Source organism: Ranitomeya imitator, chromosome 4, assembly GCF_032444005.1.
Source record: "Ranitomeya imitator isolate aRanImi1 chromosome 4, aRanImi1.pri, whole genome shotgun sequence".
In the NCBI taxonomy this organism is placed as follows: domain Eukaryota; kingdom Metazoa; phylum Chordata; class Amphibia; order Anura; family Dendrobatidae; genus Ranitomeya; species Ranitomeya imitator.
Window position 1 is genome coordinate 24,399,499 of NC_091285.1, and position 24,309 is coordinate 24,423,807.

General features: G+C 43.9%; 1 protein-coding gene across 2 annotated transcripts in view; it reads right to left on the minus strand.

Annotated features, from left to right (window-relative positions):
* Positions 1–24,309, minus strand: part of EFCAB6 (EF-hand calcium binding domain 6) — a 124,225-nt gene that overhangs the window by 30,079 nt on the left and 69,837 nt on the right. For both annotated transcript variants that reach the window (XM_069763367.1, XM_069763368.1), the window contains exons 14-20: positions 19,577–19,737; positions 18,974–19,144; positions 17,361–17,532; positions 13,004–13,118; positions 11,534–11,667; positions 11,190–11,425; positions 7,595–7,691 (exon numbers count right to left, since the gene is read on the minus strand). In XM_069763367.1, the coding sequence (XP_069619468.1) occupies positions 7,595–7,691; positions 11,190–11,425; positions 11,534–11,667; positions 13,004–13,118; positions 17,361–17,532; positions 18,974–19,144; positions 19,577–19,737 (1,086 nt within the window). The remainder of the gene's footprint in view (positions 1–7,594; positions 7,692–11,189; positions 11,426–11,533; positions 11,668–13,003; positions 13,119–17,360; positions 17,533–18,973; positions 19,145–19,576; positions 19,738–24,309) is intronic.

The following is a 24,309-nucleotide window of genomic DNA, read 5'->3' on the forward strand; positions in this document are numbered from 1 at the left end:
TGTGAGAAAGGCACTGTGGCGGCATCATACAGTGTCTAGGACAATCTGGAATTATACTGTGGAAAGCAGCAGCATACTGTGTAGGGGCAGCTTACTGTGTGAGAACCCTAGCTGGCTTTACTATGGGCACTATTTAAGTGTAGGCGCAACAACAAAAAATGGGGTGGGAATAGGGGTGTGGCTTAGCATAAAAAAAGTACTTACGGTATCCTTTTTTTAAATTTGGGACGTACGGCCAAGATATACATTAATAAATGCCTATTTTAAATTATTATTTAAAGTCTTATGAACTGCATTTTTAGTATATTTCACTGTTATTTCTAACTTGATGAAATAGTAAACAGTCTGGGCACCGTAATGGGCACCATAGCTGTGCCCAGGCAAGGCACCAGTGCTTTGCTTCTCGAATACAGAACACCAATCCTTTGGCCTTCCTGGTACTGTTACTTGCCCATCTGTGGAATCTTTAGACTTGAACGCCAAAAGGCAATTTTGATCCACTAATTATAACTTATGAAGCCTTGGAGGATTGTGGCCCATCTTACAGAAAGGGAACTGTAAAGGGGTATCCTCACAGCCCACACTTATCACTTTTCCATAGGATGTAAGAGGTGATATCTCATCACCGAGACCCACACTGACGGGACCCCCATGATGGCTAGAATGGGGCTCCAAAGCTCTCATCTTTTTTATTTTTTTTTTTAGTGAGGAGCATGGAGTGTTGTGAATTCTGTGGCTGAATTCACTCCTGTGGTCACAAGTGGTATTGCAGCCTCTGGGCTTCCTCCCTCAGGTGTTTTGGTGAGCTCGTTGGCTGCCTTGCTATTTAACTCCACCTGAGTCTGTCTTCCTTGCTCCTTGTCAATGTTCCAGTGTTGGATCTGAGCTCTGCATCTTTCCTGTGGCCTGCTGCTCTGCTAGATAAGTGTTACTTTGTTTTTGTTTCCGTTTTTTCTGTCCAGCTGTGCTATTCTCTTTTGCTGGAAGCTCTGAGACGCAAAGGGTGCACCGCCGTGCCGTTAGTTCGGCACGGTGGGTCTTTTTGCCCCCCTTTGCGTGGTTCTGCTTTAGGGTTTTTTGTAGACTGCATAGTTCTCTTTGCTATCCTCGCTCTGTCTAGAATATCGGGCCTCACTTTGCTGAATCTATTTCATTCCTACGTTTTGTCTTTTCATCTTGCTAACAGTCATTATATGTGGGGGGCTGCCTATTCCTTTGGGGTATTTCTCTGAGGCAAGTCAGGCTTGTATTTCTATCTTCAGGCTAGTCAGCTCCTCAGGCAGTGCCGAGTTGCATAGGTAGTGTTAGGCGCAATCCACTGCTGCTTTTAGTTGTGTGAGGATAGGTTCAGGTATTGCGGTCTACAGAGATTCCACGTCTCAGAGCTTGTTCTATTGTTTTTGGGTTATTGCCATATCACTGTATGTGCGTTGATTACTGCACACTGTGTTGCCTGATAGCACAGCATAACAGTACAAGGAGCCCAAACCAATGATTCTCAATAGAGGGAAAAAAGAAGTCCTGACATCATTTTTTTTTCCTCAGCTCTGTCTTCAGTTTTTTTTTTTTTTTCCCCCTAGACATTAGAGTGCTTCAGGACACAGCTGTGGACATGGATATTCAGGCTCTGTGCTCCTCAATGGATAATCTCGTTATAAATGTACAAAAGATTCAAGATACAATTGATCAGAAATCTATGCTAGAACCAAGAAATCCTATTCCTGATTTGTTTTTTGGTGACAGAACTAAGTTCCTGAGCTTCAAAAATAATTGTAAGCTATTTCTGGCCTTGAAACCTCATTCTTCTGGTAATCCTATTCAACAGGTTTTGATTATTATTTCTTTTTTGCGCGGCGACCCACAGGACTGGGCGTTTTCTCTTGCGCCAGGAGACCCTGCATTGAGTAATGTTGATGCGTTTTTCCAGGCGCTTGGATTGCTTTACGATGAGCCTAATTCAGTGGATCAGGCTGAGAAAAATTTGCTGGCTTTATGCCAGGGTCAGGATGATGTAGAAGTATATTGTCAGAAATTTAGGAAGTGGTCAGTACTCACTCTGTGGAATGAATCTGCACTGGCGGCTTGGTTCAGAAAGGGTCTCTCTGAAGCTCTTAAGGATGTCATGGTGGGATTTCCTATGCCTGCTGGTTTGAATGAGTCTATGTCCTTGGCCATTCAGATCGGTCGTCGCTTGCGCGAGCGTAAATCTGTGCACCATCTGGCGGTATTGTCTGAGAGTAAACCTGAGCCTATGCAGTGCGACAGGACTATGACTAAAGTTGAACGGCAAGAACACAGACGTCTGAACAGGCTGTGTTTCTACTGTGGTGATTCCACTCATGCTATTTCTAATTGTCCTAAGCGCACTAGGCGGTTCGATAGCTCTGCCGTCATTGGTACTGTACAGTCCAAATTCCTTCTGTCCATTACCTTGATATGCTCTTTGTCATCGTATTCTGTCATGGCGTTTGTGGATTCAGGCGCTGCCCTGAATCTGATGGATTTGGATTATGCTAAACGTTGTGGATTTTTCTTGGAGCCTTTGCGGTGTCCTATTCCGTTGAGAGGAATTGATGCTACACCTTTGGCCAAGAATAAGCCTCAGTACTGGGCCCAGCTGACCATGTGCATGGCTCCTGCACATCAGGAAGTTATTCGCTTTCTGGTACTGCATAATCTGCATGATGTGGTTGTGTTGGGGTTGCCATGGCTACAAACCCATAATCCAGTATTAGATTGGAACTCTATGTCGGTAACCAGCTGGGGTTGTTAGGGAGTACATGGTGATGTTCCATTTTTGTCTATTTCGTTATCCATTCCTTCTGACATCCCAGAGTTCTTGTCTGACTTTCAGGATGTATTTGAAGAGCCCAAGTCTGATGCCCTACCTCCGCATAGGAATTGTGATTGTGCTATCAATTTGATTCCTGGTAGTAAATTCCCTAAGGGTCGTTTATTTAATTTGTCCGTGCCTGAACACACCGCTATGCGCAGTTATGTGAAAGAATCCCTGGAGAAGGGACATATTCGCCCATCGTCATCACCATTGGGAGCAGGGTTCTTTTTTGTAGCCAAAAAGGATGGTTCGCTAAGACCGTGTATTGATTACCGCCTTCTTAATAAGATCACTGTTAAGTTTCAGTATCCCTTGCCATTGATATCTGACTTGTTTGCTCGGATTAAGGGGGCTAGTTGGTTTACTAAGATTGATCTTCGTGGTGCGTATAATCTGGTGAGAATCAGGCAGGGAGATGAATGGAAAACGGCATTTAATACGCCCGAGGGTCATTTTGAGTATCTGGTGATGCCGTTCGGACTTGCCAATGCTCCATCTGTTTTTCAGTCTTTTATGCATGACATTTTCCGTGAGTATCTGGATAAATTCCTGATTGTTTACTTGGATGACATTTTGATCTTCTCTGATGATTGGGAGTCTCATGTGAAGCAAGTCAGAATGGTTTTCCAGGTACTGCGTGCTAATTCCTTGTTCGTGAAGGGATCAAAGTGTCTCTTCGGTGTGCAGAAAGTTTCATTTTTGGGGTTCATCTTTTCCCCTTCTACTATCGAGATGGATCCGGTTAAGGTCCAGGCCATCCAGGATTGGACTCAGCCGACATCTCTGAAAAGTCTGCAGAAATTCCTGGGCTTTGCTAATTTTTATCGTCGCTTCATCTGTAATTTTTCTAGCATTGCCAGACCATTGACCGATTTGACCAAGAAGGGTGCTGATTTGGTTAATTGGTCTTCTGCTGCCGTGGAAGCTTTTCAGGAGTTGAAGCGTCGTTTTTGCTGTGCCCCTGTGTTGTGTCAACCAGATGTTTCTCTTCCGTTCCAGGTCGAGGTTGATGCTTCTGAGATTGGAGCAGGGGCGGTTTTGTCACAGAGAGGTTCTGGTTGCTCAGTGTTGAAACCATGTGCTTTCTTTTCCAGGAAATTTTCTGCTGCTGAGCGTAATTATGATGTGGGCAACCGAGAGTTGCTGGCCATGAAGTGGGCATTCGAGGAGTGGCGTCATTGGCTTGAGGGAGCTAAGCATCGCGTGGTGGTATTGACTGATCATAAGAATCTTACTTATCTCGAGTCTGCCAAGCGCTTGAATCCTAGACAGGCCCGTTGGTCGTTATTTTTTGCTCGTTTTGATTTTGTGATTTCGTACCTTCCGGGCTCTAAAAATGTGAAGGCGGATGCTTTGTCTAGGAGTTTTGTGCCCGACTCTCCGGGGTTATCTGAGCCGGCGAGTATCCTCAAGGAAGGAGTCATTGTGTCTGCCATCTCTCCTGATTTGCGGAGAGTGTTGCAGAAATTTCAGGCTAATAAACCTGATCGTTGTCCGGCCGAGAAACTGTTCGTCCCTGATAGGTGGACTAGTAAAGTTATCTCTGAACTTCATTGTTCGGTGCTGGCTGGTCATCCAGGAATCTTTGGTACCAGAGAGTTAGTGGCTAGATCCTTCTGGTGGCCATCTCTGTCACGGGATGTGCGTGCTTTTGTGCAGTCCTGTGGGATTTGTGCTAGGGCTAAGCCCTGCTGTTCACGTGCCAGTGGGTTGCTTTTGCCCTTGCCGGTCCCGAAGAGGCCTTGGACACATATTTCGATGAATTTCATTTCTGACCTTCCCGTTTCTCAAAAGATGTCGGTCATTTGGGTGGTCTGTGATCGCTTTTCTAAAATGGTCCATCTGGTGCCCTTGGTTAAATTGCCTTCCTCCTCTGATTTGGTGCCTTTGTTCTTCCAGCATGTGGTTCGTTTGCATGGCATTCCTGAGAATATTGTTTCTGACAGAGGTTCCCAGTTTGTCTCGAGGTTCTGGCGAGCCTTTTGTGGTAGGATGGGCATTGACCTATCTTTTTCCTCGGCCTTCCATCCTCAGACTAATGGCCAGACCGAACGAACCAATCAGACCTTGGAAACATATCTGAGATGTTTTGTTTCTGCTGACCAGGATGATTGGGTGTCATTTTTGCCGTTGGCTGAGTTCGCCCTTAATAATCGGGCCAGCTCGGCTACCTTGGTCTCTCCATTTTTCTGCAATTCTGGGTTCCATCCTCGTTTCTCTTCAGGACAGGTTGAGTCTTCGGACTGTCCTGGTGTGGATTCTGTGGTGGACAGGTTGCAGCAGATCTGGACTCAGGTAGTGGACAATTTGACCTTGTCCCAGGAGAAGGCTCAGCTTTTCGCTAATCGTAGACGCCGTGTGGGTCCCCGACTTCGTGTTGGGGATCTGGTTTGGTTATCTTCTCGTCATATTCCTATGAAGGTTTCCTCTCCTAAATTTAAACCTCGTTTTATTGGTCCGTATAGGATTTCTGAGATTCTCAATCCGGTGTCTTTTCGTCTGACCCTCCCAGACTCCTTTTCCATACATAATGTATTCCATAGGTCGTTGTTGAGAAGATACGTGGCACCTATGGTTCCATCTGTGGAGCCTCCTGCCCCTGTTTTGGTGGAGGGGGAATTGGAGTATATTGTGGAGAAAATTTTGGATTCTCGTGTCTCTAGACGGAAACTCCAGCATCTGGTCAAATGGAAGGGTTATGCTCAGGAGGATAATTCCTGGGTTTTTGCCTCTGATGTCCATGCCCCAGATCTTGTTCGTGCCTTTCATGTGGCTCATCCTGGTCGGCCTGGGGGTTCTGGTGAGGGTTCAGTGACCCCTCCTCAAGGGGGGGGGGTACTGTTGTGAATTCTGTGGCTGAATTCACTCCTGTGGTCACAAGTGGTATTGCAGCCTCTGGGCTTCCTCCCTCAGGTGTTTTGGTGAGCTCGTTGGCTGCCTTGCTATTTAACTCCACCTGAGTCTGTCTTCCTTGCTCCTTGTCAATGTTCCAGTGTTGGATCTGAGCTCTGCATCTTTCCTGTGGCCTGCTGCTCTGCTAGATAAGTGTTACTTTGTTTTTGTTTCCGTTTTTTCTGTCCAGCTGTGCTATTCTCTTTTGCTGGAAGCTCTGAGACGCAAAGGGTGCACCGCCGTGCCGTTAGTTCGGCACGGTGGGTCTTTTTGCCCCCCTTTGCGTGGTTCTGCTTTAGGGTTTTTTGTAGACTGCATAGTTCTCTTTGCTATCCTCGCTCTGTCTAGAATATCGGGCCTCACTTTGCTGAATCTATTTCATTCCTACGTTTTGTCTTTTCATCTTGCTAACAGTCATTATATGTGGGGGGCTGCCTATTCCTTTGGGGTATTTCTCTGAGGCAAGTCAGGCTTGTATTTCTATCTTCAGGCTAGTCAGCTCCTCAGGCAGTGCCGAGTTGCATAGGTAGTGTTAGGCGCAATCCACTGCTGCTTTTAGTTGTGTGAGGATAGGTTCAGGTATTGCGGTCTACAGAGATTCCACGTCTCAGAGCTTGTTCTATTGTTTTTGGGTTATTGCCATATCACTGTATGTGCGTTGATTACTGCACACTGTGTTGCCTGATAGCACAGCATAACAATGGAGGGAACAATTAATCTCCAATTAACACCTTCCCGAAAATGTACGTAGTACTTAATCTTATATCAGATCCGCATGTATGGAGCAGGACCAGGAGCTCTTGTTTAAAGGGATTGTCCAATACTCTTATCTTGATGGTCTATTTTTAGGAAACAATCAAATTCAGTTTGGTGTGGGGTGTGACACAACTGGCACTCCCGTTGATCAGTTGCTCTTGGTGTGATCAGTTAAGGAGCTGCGCTCTGCAACTCCGCAACTGATCACATCCTGCCGCCACCTGCACCTGGAAACAGTTGATCAGTGAGGCTGCCGGGTGTTGCACCCTCACCAATCTGATATCGATGACATATTTGATTTATGTTTTTTTGGTTCGTAGCACAAAATAGAAAAAAAAATTACAAGTTTCCAGAAATGGTGACACAAACCAATTTTTTTTCTACAAAATTTTGACACATTTTTCACATTTTTTTCACCACTTAAATTAGAAGAAGCTATGTATCATAGTCATTGTACTAGTGACCTGTCGAATCACAACATGAGATCATTTTCACCACATAATGAGCAAACGGTAAAAACCCCTCCCCCAATAAAAAAAAAATCAATGCCAAAATTAAATTTTTTTAACTATTTCAATACATTTGGAATTTTTTTTCCTATTTTCACTCCGTTATATGGAAAAATGAATGGTGGTGCCTAAAACTACAACTCATGGAGCAAAAAAACAAGCCCTCGAATGGCTGTGCTGCCAGAAAAACAAAAACCAAAAAGTGCAAAAATTAAAGGGTTTAATGTTTATGAGGCCGAAAACAGCCTTGTATGGGGCTCAACTGCTTTTATCAGTAGCACAAAAAGGATTGGAGTGGCCGCGAGCATTAGGCTCCTCCTACAGGAAGTGGGCAAAGGATTCTGGGTCTAGCGATCAGTGAGATCTCAGCGATCAGCTAATCTATTTGGGTAATGATGATCCTTGAAAAAATAAATGAATGAACCTCTTTAACTCCGTATGGGCTGCGTTTTTGGTCCTTTTAGGGCTTCATTTGAATAAATCTGTGTCATTCCTTTATTTCGCCAGCTGATAGACGTATCCCGGAGGACGAGGTGTTGCGCAGGGCTGCTGACGCTGCGAACAAGCACTGGATTAATGAATTAAGTCACACATTTTTTACCTTGGCTAAGTCGTGCCATCTGCCTTGTGCCTTTGTAACGAGATAGTAATGAGCCTGCTCACAGGCCAGATCTGCGCAGTCCTGGCTTTGCTTGGGCCTCCGAGAAATGAAAAGAGCTGGTATTAATTAACGGAGATGTATTCATGTAGGAGCTGGAGGCAGGGCTGCTGCTACAATATGTCGCGCGAACGGCAATTATCCTGCAAAGTAACGCTATAGTCTGCAAATAACGTTATCAGACAGGAAGAGTTATCGAGTGACGCATCATCTCCCCCCCTCCATATCTGTCCACTCTGGAGAAGGATTCCCACTAAAAATGGTCACCCCGTGTAGAAGAGCATCCAGAAGAAATGTAAGAAAAGGCCTATTAGTGTAATCAGAAAATCTGAAAACCATTTTTTAATATCTTACTTTTAAGCTGAGATATGACCCCTTGAAGTTACAGGCCTAAAGCCATAGTCTGCACTACCGAGAGATACTGATGAAGGAGCAGAAATCCAGATGAAATGCATAGTCTCGGGGCACTCACAACCCAAACATCAGAGTTGGGTTAATATGCAAAGACTTCAACAATTTTTTTTCTTTTTTAGCAGCTTTCTGCCAGTACTATAGGTGCTGGGATGCGCTTTATCCATCATAGCAGCATGGATTGCGCTTGTCAGTATTCTATGAATGTGCCTGATGTAAGCTGAAAGTCTCTATGCTATGCCAGTATGAAGATTGACAAGCGTGAGGACAGGAGATGAGTGATGAAAAATAGTCCTCACTTCCTGTAGAGATGCAAAGACCCGCCTCCACTTCCTGTAGAGATGCGAAGACCCGCCCCCACTTCCTGTAGAGATGTGAAGACCCGCCCCCACTTCCTGTAGAGGGAAAGACACCCTCCACACTTCATATAGGGGCAAAAACCCACCTCAACTTCCTGTAGAGAGAAAAACCCTCCCAAACTTTCTGTAAAGAGATAAATATCCTCCTGAACTTAATTTAATTTAAAGATAAAGACCCGCCCCCACATTCTGTACAAACCTAACACCCATTTCCTGTAGAGACAAAGACCTGCCCACTCTTCCTGTAGAGACGAAAAACAGTTCCCACTTCCTGTTATAGAGGAAAAAACTCACTAACATTTCCTGCAGGGAGACTAAGTCCCGCCCACACTTCTTCTAGAGAGACAAATACTAACCCCCTTCATGTACAGATAAATACCCACCTCAACTTCCTGAAGAGAGAAAGACCTTCCAAAACTTACTGTAGAGAAACAAAGAACTGCCCGAACTTCATGTAAAGAAAAAGATCCACCCACACTTCCTGCAGTGATGAAAACCCACTCCCTACTGACTGCAGACATAAAAACTCACCCACACGTCCTGCAGAGACATTATCTGCAGAGAGGTAGATACCAGTCCCCCCTGACTGTAGAGAGACAGAGACCCACCTCCAATTTTCTATAGAAAAAAAAACCACCCCAACTTCCCGTAGAGACAGAGATCTGATCCAACTTCCTGTAGAGAAACCTGCTCCAACTTCCTATAGAGACAGAGACTCGCCCCCAACTTCCTGTAGAGAGACAGAGACTCGCCCCAAAAACCTGTAGAGAGAGAGACTCGCCCCCAACTCCCTGTAGAGAGAGAGACTCGCCCCCAACTACCTGTAGAGAGACTCGCCCCCAACTAGCTGTAGAGAGACAGAGACTCGCCCCAACTACCTGTAGAGAGACTCGCCCCCAACTACCTGTAGAGATGGAGACTCGCCCCAACTACCTGTAGAGACAGAGACTCGTCCCAACTACCTATAGAGAGAGACTCGCCCCAACTACCTGTAGAGAGACTCGCCCCCAACTACCTGTAGACAGAGACTCATCCCAACTACCTGTTGAGACAGAGACTCGCCGCAACTTGCTGTAGAGAGACAGAGACTCGCCCCAACTACCTGTAGAGAGACTTGCCCCAACTACCTGTAGACAGAGACTCGCCCCAACTACCTCTAGAGAGAGAGATTCACCCCAACTACCTGTAGAGAGACAGAGACTCACCCCAACTTCCTGTACAGAGACAGAGACTCGCCCCCAACTACCTGTGGAGAGACTCACCCCAACTACCTGTAGAGACGGAGATTTACCCCAGCTACCTTTAGAGAGACAGAGACTCGCCCCAACTACCTGTAGAGAGAGACTCGCCCCAACTTCCTGTAGACAGAGACTCGCCCCATCTACCTGTAGACAGAGACTCACCCCAACTACCTGTAGAGAGACAGAGACTCGCCCCAACTTCCTGTACAGAGACAGAGACTTGCCCCCAAATACCTGTGGAGAGACTCACCCCAACTACCTGTAGAGACGGAGACTTCCCCCAGCTACCTTTAGAGAGACAGAGACTCGCCCCAACTACCTGTAGAGAGAAAGATTCATCCCAACTATCTGTAGAGAGACAGACTCACCCCAACTTCCTGTAGAGAGACAGAGACTCGCCCCCAACTACCTGTGGAGAGACTCACCCCAACTACCTGTAGAGACGGAGACTTACCCCAACTACCTTTAGAGACACAGAGACTCGCCCCAACTACCTGTAGAGAGAGACTCGCCCCAACTTCCTGTAGACAAAGACTCGCCCCAACTACCTGTAGAGACTCACCCCAACCACCTGTAGAAAGAGACCTGCCCCAACTACCTGTAAAGAGACAGAGACTTGCCCCAACTACCTATAGAGAGACTCGCCCAAACTACCTGTAGAGAGAGACTCGCCCCAACTTCCTGTAGACAGAGACTCGCCCCAACTACCTGTAGAGAGACTCACCCCAACTACCTGTAGAAAGAGACCTGCCCCAACTACCTGTAAAGAGACAGAGACTCGCCCCAACTACCTATAGAGAGACTCGCCCCAACTTCCTGTAGAGAGACAGAGACTCGCCCCCAACTTCCTGTAGTGACAGAGACTCGCCCCAACTTCCTGTAGACAGAGACTCGCCCCAACTACCTGTAGAGAGACTCACCCCAACTACCTGTAGAAAGAGACCTGCCCCAACTACCTGTAAAGAGACAGAGACTCGCCCCAACTACCTATAGAGAGACTCGCCCCAACTTCCTGTAGAGAGACAGAGACTCGCCCCCAACTTCCTGTAGTGACAGAGACTCGCCCCAACTTCCTGTACAGAGACAGAGACTCGCCACAAACTTTCTATAGAGAGGCAGACTCGCCCCAACTTCCTGTAGAGAGACAGAGACCTTTATTTTTGGTCTGAGCCCTATATTTATTTACGGGGTCTGCATTTCTTTATGGGTCCGATCTGGTGGGTGTCTGTATGTGTTTAGGTGTTCTTGTCAGTGGTCCTGTACTCATTTGGTTGTGCTGAAGGGGTCATAATGCTCCAAAATTCTGCATTATACATTAGTAGAGGGCATGATCAGAATCTCAGTAGTGCCATCATTTTTTAATGTGGATTTAAGAGTTTTAAACATTTCTCCTGGTATCTTCAAATTTTCTCTAGACGTAGAATGTGTGTGACCTAAATGTATCCCAGGAATGCGGCACTACCACAGTTGGGTCAGTTATCATTTGTTCAGGCGTTATACATAGGCGTATAGATATACTGTAGGTACCTGTAGAGCGAGTTGAGCCATGGCGGGTAGTCCTCTTTCTCCTGCCTTTGTAGTAAGTTCAGGAACTCGGGATAGTTTAGGGTGGACATTAGATTCAGTCCGAGGAGGTGGAGGAGACGCTCATATTCCTTCTGACTGATGAGGAACATGAAGCTGTCCAGCAGGTGACGGAAGTCATGCATTGTAATGAGGCCGTCCCGGTTGCTGTCCATCTTGTAAAAGGCGCTGTATGTGTCCTAAAGATTAGAAAATCAGATTGGAGACGAGGCATCAGCGTACATGGGGCCGACCGTCTCCATTTATATGGACTACCTCGGTCTCCCATAATACACATCCGTACTTACCCCATACCCTTCTCTCAGTTTATCCAGCATCTGGCTGAGACACTCTTCCGCGGTCATGTAATGACACTTCGCCTGATTCACTCGATGGTTGGGCCTATTATGTAACTTCTCCCCAGGTCCATCCCCCGATGGGACTAAGAATAAAATATATTATGGACAATAAACTATTTCAGTAATATTTAGTATTTCTATCATTTTCTTTTAAACAAATTCTTGTTTTTCATTTTGGAAGTGTGGCTTCTAAGCAGAATCAGTCTCCTTCCTCATCTGGCAGCTGACAATATAAGCTTTACTTACAGTCTTCTCAGCTATACTGCTATTCTTGCCTGCTTGTCAGGAAAGGAGCAGAGCCTGTGTATCAGCACACAGGCTCTGCTCCTTTTCAGACAAGCAGGCAAGAAGCTAGGTAGGGAGAGTGACTGGGCATGTGTGTCCGCTAGTTTTATTTGATGGACGTGCTCATTGCTGTTTACACTGAACACCAGGTGGCGCCACACTATGCAAATAATTACTCTTCATTCAATCATCTTCTAACAGCACGTAAATGGCAAACATTAAAATCTAACAGCGAATATGTGATTTATTGGTGGTGCAACCACTGTAAAGACAGCTTTAATATGATAAGATTTATGCGGTGTTCTCTCCAAGACAGATATTTTCCCACATCATTTACAGCTACGCCGTCAGAGAAAAACAAGCTGATAAGGGTTGGAAATTTTAACATGCAATCACAAAAAATATCTTGTATATTAATTTAGTTGTGCAGAGAAATGACATAGGAGGTGGAGTAAGGCACATTAACCAGATCAGGAGCGGGCCATTTCTCCCCCGTTCCGGACCAAGCACATTTTCGATTTTTTTCGTACATTCGGTTTTAAGAGCTGTAGATATTTTTCTCTTTCGGATAGTCAAATATAATTTTTGTATCTGATTTTCATGATGAATGGGTTAATTTTTTCCCATTTTTTTTCAATGGGGGAACGGCTAGTAACAGCTTTTTTCTTCCTGTTTTCATTAATTATTTATTCATTCATTTCTCACTTTGTGTCCTGGATAAAGTCATTAAAGATCTTTGGGGGGCATTTTCAACATGTCATTTTTTACATGATTTTCCCTGTAACTGGGGAAGATATATTAGCCCCAGTTACAGGAGAAATTTAGCCTGTTTGACCTAGGACGCAGAAATTCTCCCTCCCTGCAGTTATCAGATTTCACTGGGTCCAGAGAAGGAAGCACTGTCAGTGCTTCCTATACTGTATAAATGTGAAGGCAGAGACGGTAAGAAAGCGTCTCTGCCTTCTAATACATGAGTTTGATAGAAAATGATGTGTCTTCACATGTAACTAAAATAATAGAAGATATTTATGCGATTACATTTTACCATTTGTCAACCTTATTCTAATATTAAGAGATTTACATTTTTTTTTACTATATACCCGACGCATCATATGCTATTTAAAGGAGTCATACCTTCAAATAATGACACAAAATCCAGATAACTAAGGCCTTCTTTTGTAAATCCCAATTTTTTAGTTAAGGCATTAAATTGCTCCTCATCTAGATGCAGCTCGTGATCTTGCAGAACCTGCGGAAAAGGAGTCGTACAAATTCAGATACATGTAGCGGCTGCGGATGTGCCAATTTCCGAAGGTGCAAATTGCCAGATAACAGACAGAAGAGCCGAGGAATTTACAGAGAGGAGATATATGATATAAAGTATTTCAAAATGTGTTAATGAATGGAACGCGCTCTCCGAGGAGTTGGGGAAAAAAAAAAAATACCGCCACAGGGAACCACAAAAAAATTCCGTAACTTTATTATTATTATTTTTTTATTTTTTTATTTCAAAAGTTTCATTCGGGTCTCGTGGGTAAAATATCTCCCTTCTCCCGAGAAGAAGAAGCATCTTACATAACGAGGACTTGACAGATGAGATGTAATGAATTATTTCGGGAGACTTAACTGGTTGAATGACAGCAGCCATCCAAAATGAACATTTTCATTTCTTCCGTGCTTGACAGCAGGGGAATGTGTATTTTTTTTTTTATTCTTTATTTTCTTTAAGACAACAAATCTTTATAAGTTGTTAATGCAGTCATAAATAATTTAAATTAGGGCGCACATATGTATGGGCTTATGCTCCGCGGAGGTAAATATGCAAATCTAATACCTAGCGGGGGGATCTAAAAATAAATACATTTCAAGAAATACCTATTTTTTTTTTACATGTTACACTAAAATAAAATTAAAATAAAAAGTTTTATACCTGCCCCATAAATTTAAAGGGATCTACCAGATTTAACAAAGTTTACCCTGGTCTTATAGGTGGACCCCCCCCCCCAAACAACTACTAAATCTAAATGGTCGCATGGCATGGGGCCGTTTTGATAACCCCAGGAAAATTATATTGTTCCTCTGTTTTTAGTCTCCAGCACTTTCTGCATGATCCTTGTAGAAATCCTACAGAGAAAAGAGGGGTTATTATCCTCAATATTTCCGTCTTTAAGAAGGTGGTGGGCTGAAGCGCTGTCTCTTTAACTAATGGGGTGGGGCTTAGTGATCTCTTGTCCTAAAATGGAGAGGGAAGTGGGGGGAGGCTCCTGCTGCAGTCAGCTGTCTTACAGCTCCAAATAGGACTGTGAGCATGAGGATAGAGGACACAGCTGATTTAGGTAGCATCAAAGTCTGACCCGGCCACATGACAGATTAGCAGAGGGGGTCGCATAACATGCTCTGGGTGGCCGCGTCTACTGAATGACGTCACGCAGCGCGCCTGGCGCTGCCTATTCTCGCTGTAGAGGATCTCCAAGCAACAAAGACGGACAACAGGCAATCCGCATGACAGGAGATAAGAGCTAAGGAGGCATTATACTATATGTAGGAAGGCTTTAGAGAAATTATACAGTATATAATGAGTGGTGGGGTTATTATACTGCATATAGGGGGATGTGGGGCCAGCATACTGTATATAGAGAGCTGTGAGGACATTATACTGTACATAGGGAGACTATATGGACATCATACTTTATATAGGGGCTTTGGGGTCGTCAAACTGTATTACAGAGGATCCGTGGGTCCACCATACTGCGTATAGGGAGATATCAGGCTATCATACTCCATATAGGGAGCTGTGGGGCCATCATACTGTACAAAGGGGGATTATGTAGACATCATCCTTTATACAGGGAGCTGTGGGATCATCACACTGTATTACAGAGGACCTGTGGGGCCACCATACTGTGTATAGGGAGCTTTTCGCCATCATACTCTATATAGGGAGCTGTGGAGCCATCATACTGCACAAAGGGGGACTATGTAGACATCATCTTTCATACAGCGAGCTGTGGGGTAACCATACTGTATATACGGAGCTGTGGGAGCCATCATACTGCGTATAGGGAGCTGTTGCCAATCATACTGTATATAGGGAGCTGTGGGGCCATCATACTGTACATACGGGAACTATGTAGACATCATCTTTTATACAGGAAGCTGTGAGGTCATCATACTGCATTAGAGAGGACATGTGGGCCATCATATTGTATACATGGAGCTGTGGGAGCCATCATACTGTGTATAGGAAGCTGTCGGCCATCATACTGTATATAGGGAGCTGTGGGGCCATCATACTGTACCTACGGCAACTATGTAGACATCATCTTTTATACAGGAAGCTGTGAGGTCATCATACTGCATTAGAGAGGACATGTGGGCCATCATACTGTATACATGGAGCTGTGGGAACCATCATACTGTGTATAGGGAGCTGTTGCCAATAATACTCTATATAGGGAGCTGTGGGGCCATCATACTGTACCTACGGCAACTATGTAGACATCATCTTTTATACAGGGAGCTGTGAGGCCATCATACTGCATTAGAGAGGACATGTGGGCCATCATACTATATACGTGGAGCTGTGGGAGCCATCATACTGTGTATAGGAAGCTGTCGGCCATCATACTGTATATAGGGAGCTGTCGGGGCCATCATACTGTACATACGGGAACTACTGTCTGTAGACATCATCTTTTATACAGGGAGCTGTGAGGCCATCATACTTCATTACAGAGGACCTGTGGGGCCACCATACTGTGTATAGGGGGTTGTGGGGTCACCGTACACTAGGCATCGCAATGCAAAACCATTTACTTGTACGGCAAAATAATGTGCCAACTACACAGAATTAACTTTGACCATGCAACTTCTGTCGTGCTGTGTAACCCCAGCCACAATGCAGTCTGTGCACTAATGTGAATTTGCCAAGCGGCCCTGGTCCTATTTTAGGTTAAGACCCCGGGTGTAAATGAAGACCCTAATAACAGTAAACTAGTCGGAGTCGATAAACTCTCAATCAAGGCCTATAAATAATGGATTATATGTAAATGACACCTGCCAAAAATCCTGATTTTAACGGGACTTATCCACAAATCGAGTCCCCCAAAAGGGAGGTGCTTATGCTAATTTCCATAAGGTGGAGTTTCCGAGTAGAAAAGTGTGACTCAAGTGTTCGCAAGCACGGCAATACAGACGTGGTTAAGTGCTAGTACGGCCATTATCACTCCAAGGAAATAAAAGACCAGTGAGGACCACCTGAACATTGACACTGGATTAACAGGGGGTTTAATAAGTATCATTAATGAATAAGCTAGTCTAACTCCTCAAACTCTTGGCCTTTAGCTAAAAACAAAGTGCCATGGAGCTGATCTTTGGAAGTTGTTAGCGTGATTAGACATTATGACATTCAGTCATTTCCTATAATTACATGTATCTTAGAGATATTTTAATGGTTGTCCTACAGCTTTCCTACATAACCACTGCACTGATGAGGGGCAAAAACCCTGAAACAGTGCGGTCTACAGACAGATCTCCGGTCTAGCCAGTATAAGGTACTTTGCATATTTTTTTGCCATGGGTCATTGCCTCTAAAATAAGCGCCAGTATCCCCCCGTACTATCTAAATAATCACAAAATAGACACCAACAATACAAATGTTATTGTTTAAGCAGTTTTCTTTATTGATTTGCAATAAAAAGAGACATTTTAAATAATTTTTTTTTTTAACTATGATTTCATCACTAATTGGGATCAAATCTTTTTTTTTTCCTTTTTTATTGGAGCTTATGTGGCAGATCGCTCTTTTCCATCTACCGCGTTGTGTATTTTTTCTCTTTTTTTTTTTTTTGCAGTAAGTGTTAATTGCGAAGTGTATAAAGAGGATGATTTGTGGCTCGTGGGGCTACGTGATGTGTTAACCAGAATGAGAAATCTCTCACTAACAACTTGGCACTGTGCTAAGAAGTCTCGCGGTACAACAGAACGAGCCTTTTGATCAGCGCGAGCCCCGAGTCAACCTGTGATCGCTATTATGTAATATCTCACGATTAAATGGATTTGACGCGTGATAGGCCAATGAGGATTGTACGGGGTGTGGGAGAACGGGTGAATCGCTCTAATTAGCCTCTGATTATTTTTTTATTCCATATACATTTGGATGATCTTTGAAAAGTTGGCTTCCAACCGGTTAGAGATTAAATGGCCGTAGACAATGATAGACCGGGCAGACCGTCCCGTGTTCCGTTGACAACACGATCATTATAAGGTCACAAAGTGAGACAGTCACAAGATAAAAGCCCATCTACAGGGTGCGACCGGCAAACTCGTGTACTCCTTCCCTCCCGCTTCCAGATTAACCCGATAAACACTCAGTGAAAACGTCATAGCTAGAGTCAACAGAGCGTCCACCATAGTGACTCAATGGATCAATCACTCGGCTAACTCTGCTGCCATTCTCGGCCGATCTTCACTGGCACAAGGCCAAGCTTACCTTTCTGAAATCATTTTTGGTGACTTTTCCATTTGGTTGTTTGTTGCAGGCGAGAAAACTTTCCTTGATGGAAAACTCGTGTTTGGTGACGCAGTCCTTTAACTTGTCGATCGCCTCATCCACGGTAATCTTCCTGATCAGGTTGCTGGCCTGATTGTCAATCTCTTTCATTCTTGTAATAAATGAAATACAAGTCAGGAAGTTCAGACTGTGACATGGATACAAGGAATAAACTACGAGGGGGAAATCTGGCCAAAAAAAATCATAGTTGGAGCTACTGAGATCGGTCTTGGATAAAGTCCACCCTCCTTCTCTTTATAGAGTTAGTAAACTTATATACGGTAACCACTTTATCTAATGCTGAGGCTGCTGCAATCACAGCACGTTAATAATAATAATAATAATCTTTATTTAATAATGAATAATAAATTAAAAATAAATTAAGATACTTTTATAGACAGCTTGAAATTCTCTTTTTCGACAAGATATTCTAGTTATTTTATCTATCATCTATAATCTATCTATTCTATCATCTATTATCTATCTATGTTATCATCTATCTATTATCTATAATCTATCTATTATCTATCTATCATCTATTATATATCTATTATCTATCATCTATCTATTATCTATTCTATCATCTATTATCTATCTATTTTCTATCTATTATCTATCTATCATCTATCTATAATCTATTATCTATCATCTATCTATCTATTATATATTATCTTTCTATTTTCTATCTATTATCTATCTATTAATCTATTATATTTCTATTATCTATCTATTATCTATCTATTCTATCATCTATTATCTATCTATTATCTATTTATTATCTATTTTCTATCTATTATCTATCTATTCTATCATCTATTATCTATCTATTCTATCATCTATTATCTATTATCTATCTATCTATTATCTATCTATCTATTCTATCTATTATCTATCTATTATCTATCTATCTATTCTATCATCTATTATCTATCTATTATCTATCTATCTATAATCTATTATCTATCTATTATCTATCATCTATTATATATTATCTTTCTATTTTCTATCTATTATCTATCTATTAATCTATTATATTTCTATTGTCTATTATCTATCTATTATCTTTCTATGTTCTATCTATCTATTATCTATCTATCTATCTATCTATCATCTATCTATCTATTATCTATCTATCTATCTATCTATTATCTATCTATCTATCTGTTATCTATCTATCTATTATATATTATCTTTCAATTTTCTATTATCTATCTATTATCTATCAATCATCTATCTATTATCTATATATCATCTATTATTTATCATCTTTCTATCTATTATCTATCTATCTATTATCTATCATCTATTATGTATCTATCATCTATTACACTATTATCTATCTATCTATCATCTATTACACTATTATCTATCTATCTATCTTGCTCTCAGCAGGTAGAAAGTAAAGGGCTGCAATAATACTGTAATATTTTGCAACAGAGACAAACGAGATTATGGAGCTTCATGGCATCTTGTGTACAAAAATAGCATATAAGTTGACTGAATGGGAATCATGGTTGCTCTTATTTTAGCGATAAGGCCATGACTTAAGTTACCTGTCTGAATGATCAACCTGCCTTAATTCTTCTTGGAAATGATTTCTTTCAAAAATCTCCGTGCTTACGCCATTGGTGTCACCAGCGCAAGAGACGCACACGCCCAAATCGCCCAGGAACTGCGAGATCGGCACGCCATCAGAAGAGCCGTAATTGTATTGATCAAAAATCCTGAAAAGTACAAAAAGGTATCAAAATCGGAAAACTGAATGTAATATCAGAAAAATTAAAGACTGGGTTGTTGTTTTTGTGGAGGTTCTCATTAAAATGGCAAGAAAAAGAGATCTCCAAAAAATCCAGCAGTGGGTCTGAACTGTCAATCAAGCAGGAGCGCCCGCCCACCCATCAACCGGGAAGTCAGCAGACTGGGGAGTGGGACGTTCCAGGAAAACCATCTTTGGAGTAAATGTTTAGGCACGATAAGGGAAGATTGGGCAACCAAAGTCACCGCGTAGCCTCAGGCCGCAATGTCCGGCTTGGCCGTGGGTCTCCTGACCTATGGTCATCAGGCTGCTTGGGTCAGGAGAACCACGGCTGGTCTGAACATTGTCAGATATGAGAAGCCGGCCTTCGTCATACCAAATGTATTAGTCTGCACCGTACATCTGACAGTGATCATCTGACGCTGAAGGACAGTATGACTGAAGGACTCTCTTCAACTGGTCCCTGCTGATCATTCCAGATCCTTTGGTGTCGCATGACTGGATCGCCTTGTAGAAGTCCTTCCAGTGTGCAGTGATCTTGTCTCGGAGAATGTCTTCCACCTGCAATCAAAAAATGTTGTTATCCCTAATATTTAGGGTCCAAACACCTGAACACCCACCATTCAAGCTCATTCTCGAGGTTCCATGATTTCGGAACCACTTGGTGTGGGGTGGTGGTGTCCCAGTGGTCGGTTCCCCCATGATCAGCAATCTATCCAGCCTGCATTTTTTTGGGGGGGAGGAATACCTTTTTTTTTCGCACATCCATTCATTAGAGGCTTCCATTATAAGCAGGAACCACAATGATTTTGCACAGCAGACATTTACGTGTGTGGTATTTTTCACAATAAAATATATTACATTAAAAAATATTTTACATTGGCTAAGAAGCTTCAATTTTTTTTTTTTAGCGTTAATTAATGGAAGAACTTGCTGCCTGAGCCAAGATAAGCAGTTTTCACGCTGAAAATAATAAAAGCAACACTATAGACACCCGATATTAAAATAAAATCCTTTAAAAAAAATGTAAAATTCTATTGTATATATCACACGGAGCTCAAACTTCACAGACTTCGTTCCTGGAAAAAAAAAGTGTTAATTGTTGACATGCAAATTAGAAACAGGTTTATATGTAAATGGTTCTACAATGTAGCCGCATTTTTTTTTTACAACATCGCGGCACTGTTTACTACCAACGACGAGGCAGCCAGATGAAAGTCAAGCTATTAAATAAGAATTAATTTAATCAGCCAGCCGCTCCCGACTTTTGGAAATGCGCAAAAATTCACTAGAATGTGAAGCATTCAATGTCTGACATAATAGCGGAGCGTCCGCGGGGACAAGGGAATGTAGCGTCTCATAGAGCATTATGCTGCATTATTTTTATTGTGTATCATAGTATTTTTTTTCTATTATATTCTCCATATAAAATATTATATTACTATACAGCCTTAATAATATTCTAAAAAAAAAATATATATACAGTACAGACCAAAAGTTTGGACACACCTTCTCATTTAAAGATTTTTCTGTATTTTCATGACTATGAAAATTGTACATTCACACTGAAGGCATCAAAACTATGAATTAACACATGTGGAATTACCGTATATACTCGAGTATAAGCCGACCCGAGTATAAGCCGACCCCCCTAATTTTGCCACAAAAAACTGGGAAAACTTATTGACTCGAGTATAAGCCTAGGGTGGAAATGCAGCATTTACCGGTGAATTTCAAAAATAAAAATAGATCATTATTTCCCCATAGCTGTGCCATATAGTGCTCTGCACCGTTCATTATTTCCCCATAGGTGTGAACCATATAGTGCTCTGCACCGTTCATTGTGCCCCCTAGCTGTGCCATATACGGTGCTCTGCACCGTTCACTGTGCCCCATAGATGTGCCATATACGGTGCTCTGCACCGTTCACTGTGCCCCATAGCTGTGCTGTGCCATATACGGTGCTCTGCACCGTTCACTGTGCCCCATAGCTGTGCCATATACGGTGCTCTGCACTGTTCACTGTGCCCCATAGCTGTGCTGTGCCATATACGGTGCTCTGCACCGTTCACTGTGCCCCATACATAGCTGTGCTGTGCCATATACGGTGCTCTGCACCGTTCACTGTGCCCCATAGCTGTGCTGTGCCATATACGGTGCTCTGCACCGTTCACTGTGCCCCATAGCTGTGCTGTGCCATATACGGTGCTCTGCACCGTTCACTGTGCCCCATACATAGCTGTGCTGTGCCATATACGGTGCTCTGCACCGTTCACTGTGCCCCATAGCTGTGCTGTGCCATATACGGTGCTCTGCACCGTTCACTGTGCCCCATAGCTGTGCCATATACGGTGCTCTGCACTGTTCACTGTGCCCCATAGCTGTGCTGTGCCATATACGGTGCTCTGCACCGTTCACTGTGCCCCATAGCTGTGCCATATACGGTGCTCTGCACCGTTCACTGTACCCCATAGCTGTGCTGTGCCATATACGGTGCTCTGCACCGTTCACTGTGCCCCATAGCTGTGCTGTGCCATATACGGTGCTCTGCACCGTTCACTGTACCCCATAGCTGTGCTGTGCCATATACGGTGCTCTGCACCGTTCACTGTGCCCCATACATAGCTGTGCTGTGCCATATACAGTGCTCTGCACCGTTCACTGTGCCCCATAGCTGTGCTGTGCCATATACGGTGCTCTGCACCGTTCACTGTACCCCATAGCTGTGCTGTGCCATATACGGTGCTCTGCACCGTTCACTGTGCCCCATAGCTGTGCTGTGCCATATACGGTGCTCTGCACCGTTCACTGTACCCCATAGCTGTGCTGTGCCATATACGGTGCTCTGCACCGTTCACTGTGCCCCATAGCTGTGCTGTGCCATATACGGTGCTCTGCACCGTTCACTGTGCCCCATAGATGTTCCACATAAATTTGTGCCGCCGCTGCCGCAATAAAGAAAAAAAAACACATACTCACCTCCCTTGATTGCAGCTCCCGGCGTCTCGTTCCGGCGCCTCCATCTTCCCGGCGTCTCTGCTCTGACTGATCAGGCAGAGGGCGCCGCGCACACTGTATGCGTCATCGCGCCCTCTGCCTGAACAGTCAGAGAGCAGAGACGCCGGGAAGATGGAGGCGCCGGCCGGGAAGATGGAGCGGCGCCCGGCGGCTGGAACGAGGACAGGTGAATATGCTATACTCACCTAGTCCTGGCGATCCTCGCGCTGTCCCCTCCTGTCTTCGGTGCCGCAGCTTCTTTCTCTATCAGCGGTCACCGGCACCGCTGATTAGAGAAATGAATAAGCGGCTCCGCCCCTATGGGAGGTGGAGCCGCTTATTCATGTCTGTAATGAGCGGTCCCACGTGACCGCTGAAGAGAGGAAGAAACTGCAGCGCCGAAGCCCGTGGGACGGCAGGGACAGCGCGAGGATCGCTGGGACTAGGTGAGTATGCCTCAGCGCCCTCACCCCCTCACCTGCCGACCCCACCGCTACCGTGACTCGAGTATAAGCCGAGGGGGGCACTTTCAGCCCAAAAATTTGGGCTGAAAATCTCGGCTTATACTCGAGTATATACGGTATATACTTAACAAAAAAAGTGTGAAACAACTGAAATTATGTCTTATATTCTAGGTTCTTCAAAGTAGCCACCTTTTGCTTTGATGACTGCTTTGCACTCTTGGCATTCTCTTGATGAGCTTCAAGAGGTCGTTACCGGAAATGGTCTTCCAACAATCTTGAAGGAGTTCCCAGAGATGCTTAGCACTTGTTGGCCCTTTTGCCTTCACTCTGCGGTCCAGCTCACCCCAAACCATCTCGATTGGGTTCAGGTCTGGTGACTGTGGAGGCCAGGTCATCTGGTGTAGCACCCATCACTCTCCTTCTTGGTCACATAGCCCTTACACTGCCTGGAGGTGTGTTTGGGGTCATTGTCCTGTTGAAAAATAAATGATGGTCCAACTAAACACAAACCGCACAGAATAGCATGCCGCTGCAAGATGCTGTGGTAGCCATGCTGGTCCAGTATGCCTTCAATTGTGAATAAATCCCCAACAGTGTCACCAGTAAAGCACCCCCACACCATCACACCTCCTCCTCCATGCTTCACGGTGGGAACCCGGCATGTAGAGTCCATCCGTTCACCTTTTCTGCGTCGCACAAAGACACAGTGGTTGAAACCAAAGATCTCAAATTTGGACTCATCAGACCAAAGCACAGATTTCCACTGGTCTAATGTCCATTCCTTGTGTTCTTTAGCCCAAACAAGTCTCTTCTGCTTGTTGCCCATCCTTAGCAGTGGTTTCCTAGCAGCTATTTTACCATGAAGGCCTGCTGCACAAAGTCTCCTCTTAACAGTTGTTGTAGAGATGTGTCTGCTGCTAGAACTCTGTGGCATTGACCTGGTCTCTAATCTGAGCTGCTGTTAACCTGCGATTTCTGAGGCTGGTGACTCGGATAAACTTATCCTCAGAAGCAGAGGTGACTCTTGGTCTTCCTTTCCTGGGGCCGTCCTCATGTGAGCCAGTTTTTTTTTTTTTAGCGCTTGATGGTTTTTGCAACTGCACTTGGGGACACTTTCAAAGTTTTCCCAATTTTTCGGACTGACTGACCTTCATTTCTTAAAGTAATGATGGCCACTCGTTTTTCTTTACTTAGCTGCTTTTTTCTTGCCATAATACAAATTCTAACAGTCCATTCAGTAGGACTATCAGCTGTGTATCCACCAGACTTCTGCACAACACAACTGATGGTCCCAACACCATTTATAAGGCAAGAAATCCCACTTATTAAACCTGACAGGGCACACCTGTGAAGTGAAAACCATTCCCGGTGACTACCTCTTGAAGCTCATCAAGAGAATGCCAAGAGTGTGCAAAGCAGTCATCAAAGCAAAAGGTGGCTACTTTGAGGAACCAGAATATAAGACATAATTTCAGTTGTTTCACACTTTTTTGTTAAAGAAGTTATCCACTACTATAAAGTTTTATTTTTTTTTCATAAATCTTGCTATTATGTGCCACTGAAAACATCTACTGTGTTTATTTTAGCAATATTAGCTGTTATCATGCTGTAGCAGCACATCTTCAGTGCTGGATTCAGCTCTCATGAGGTTAATCGACAACTTCCTCATTGT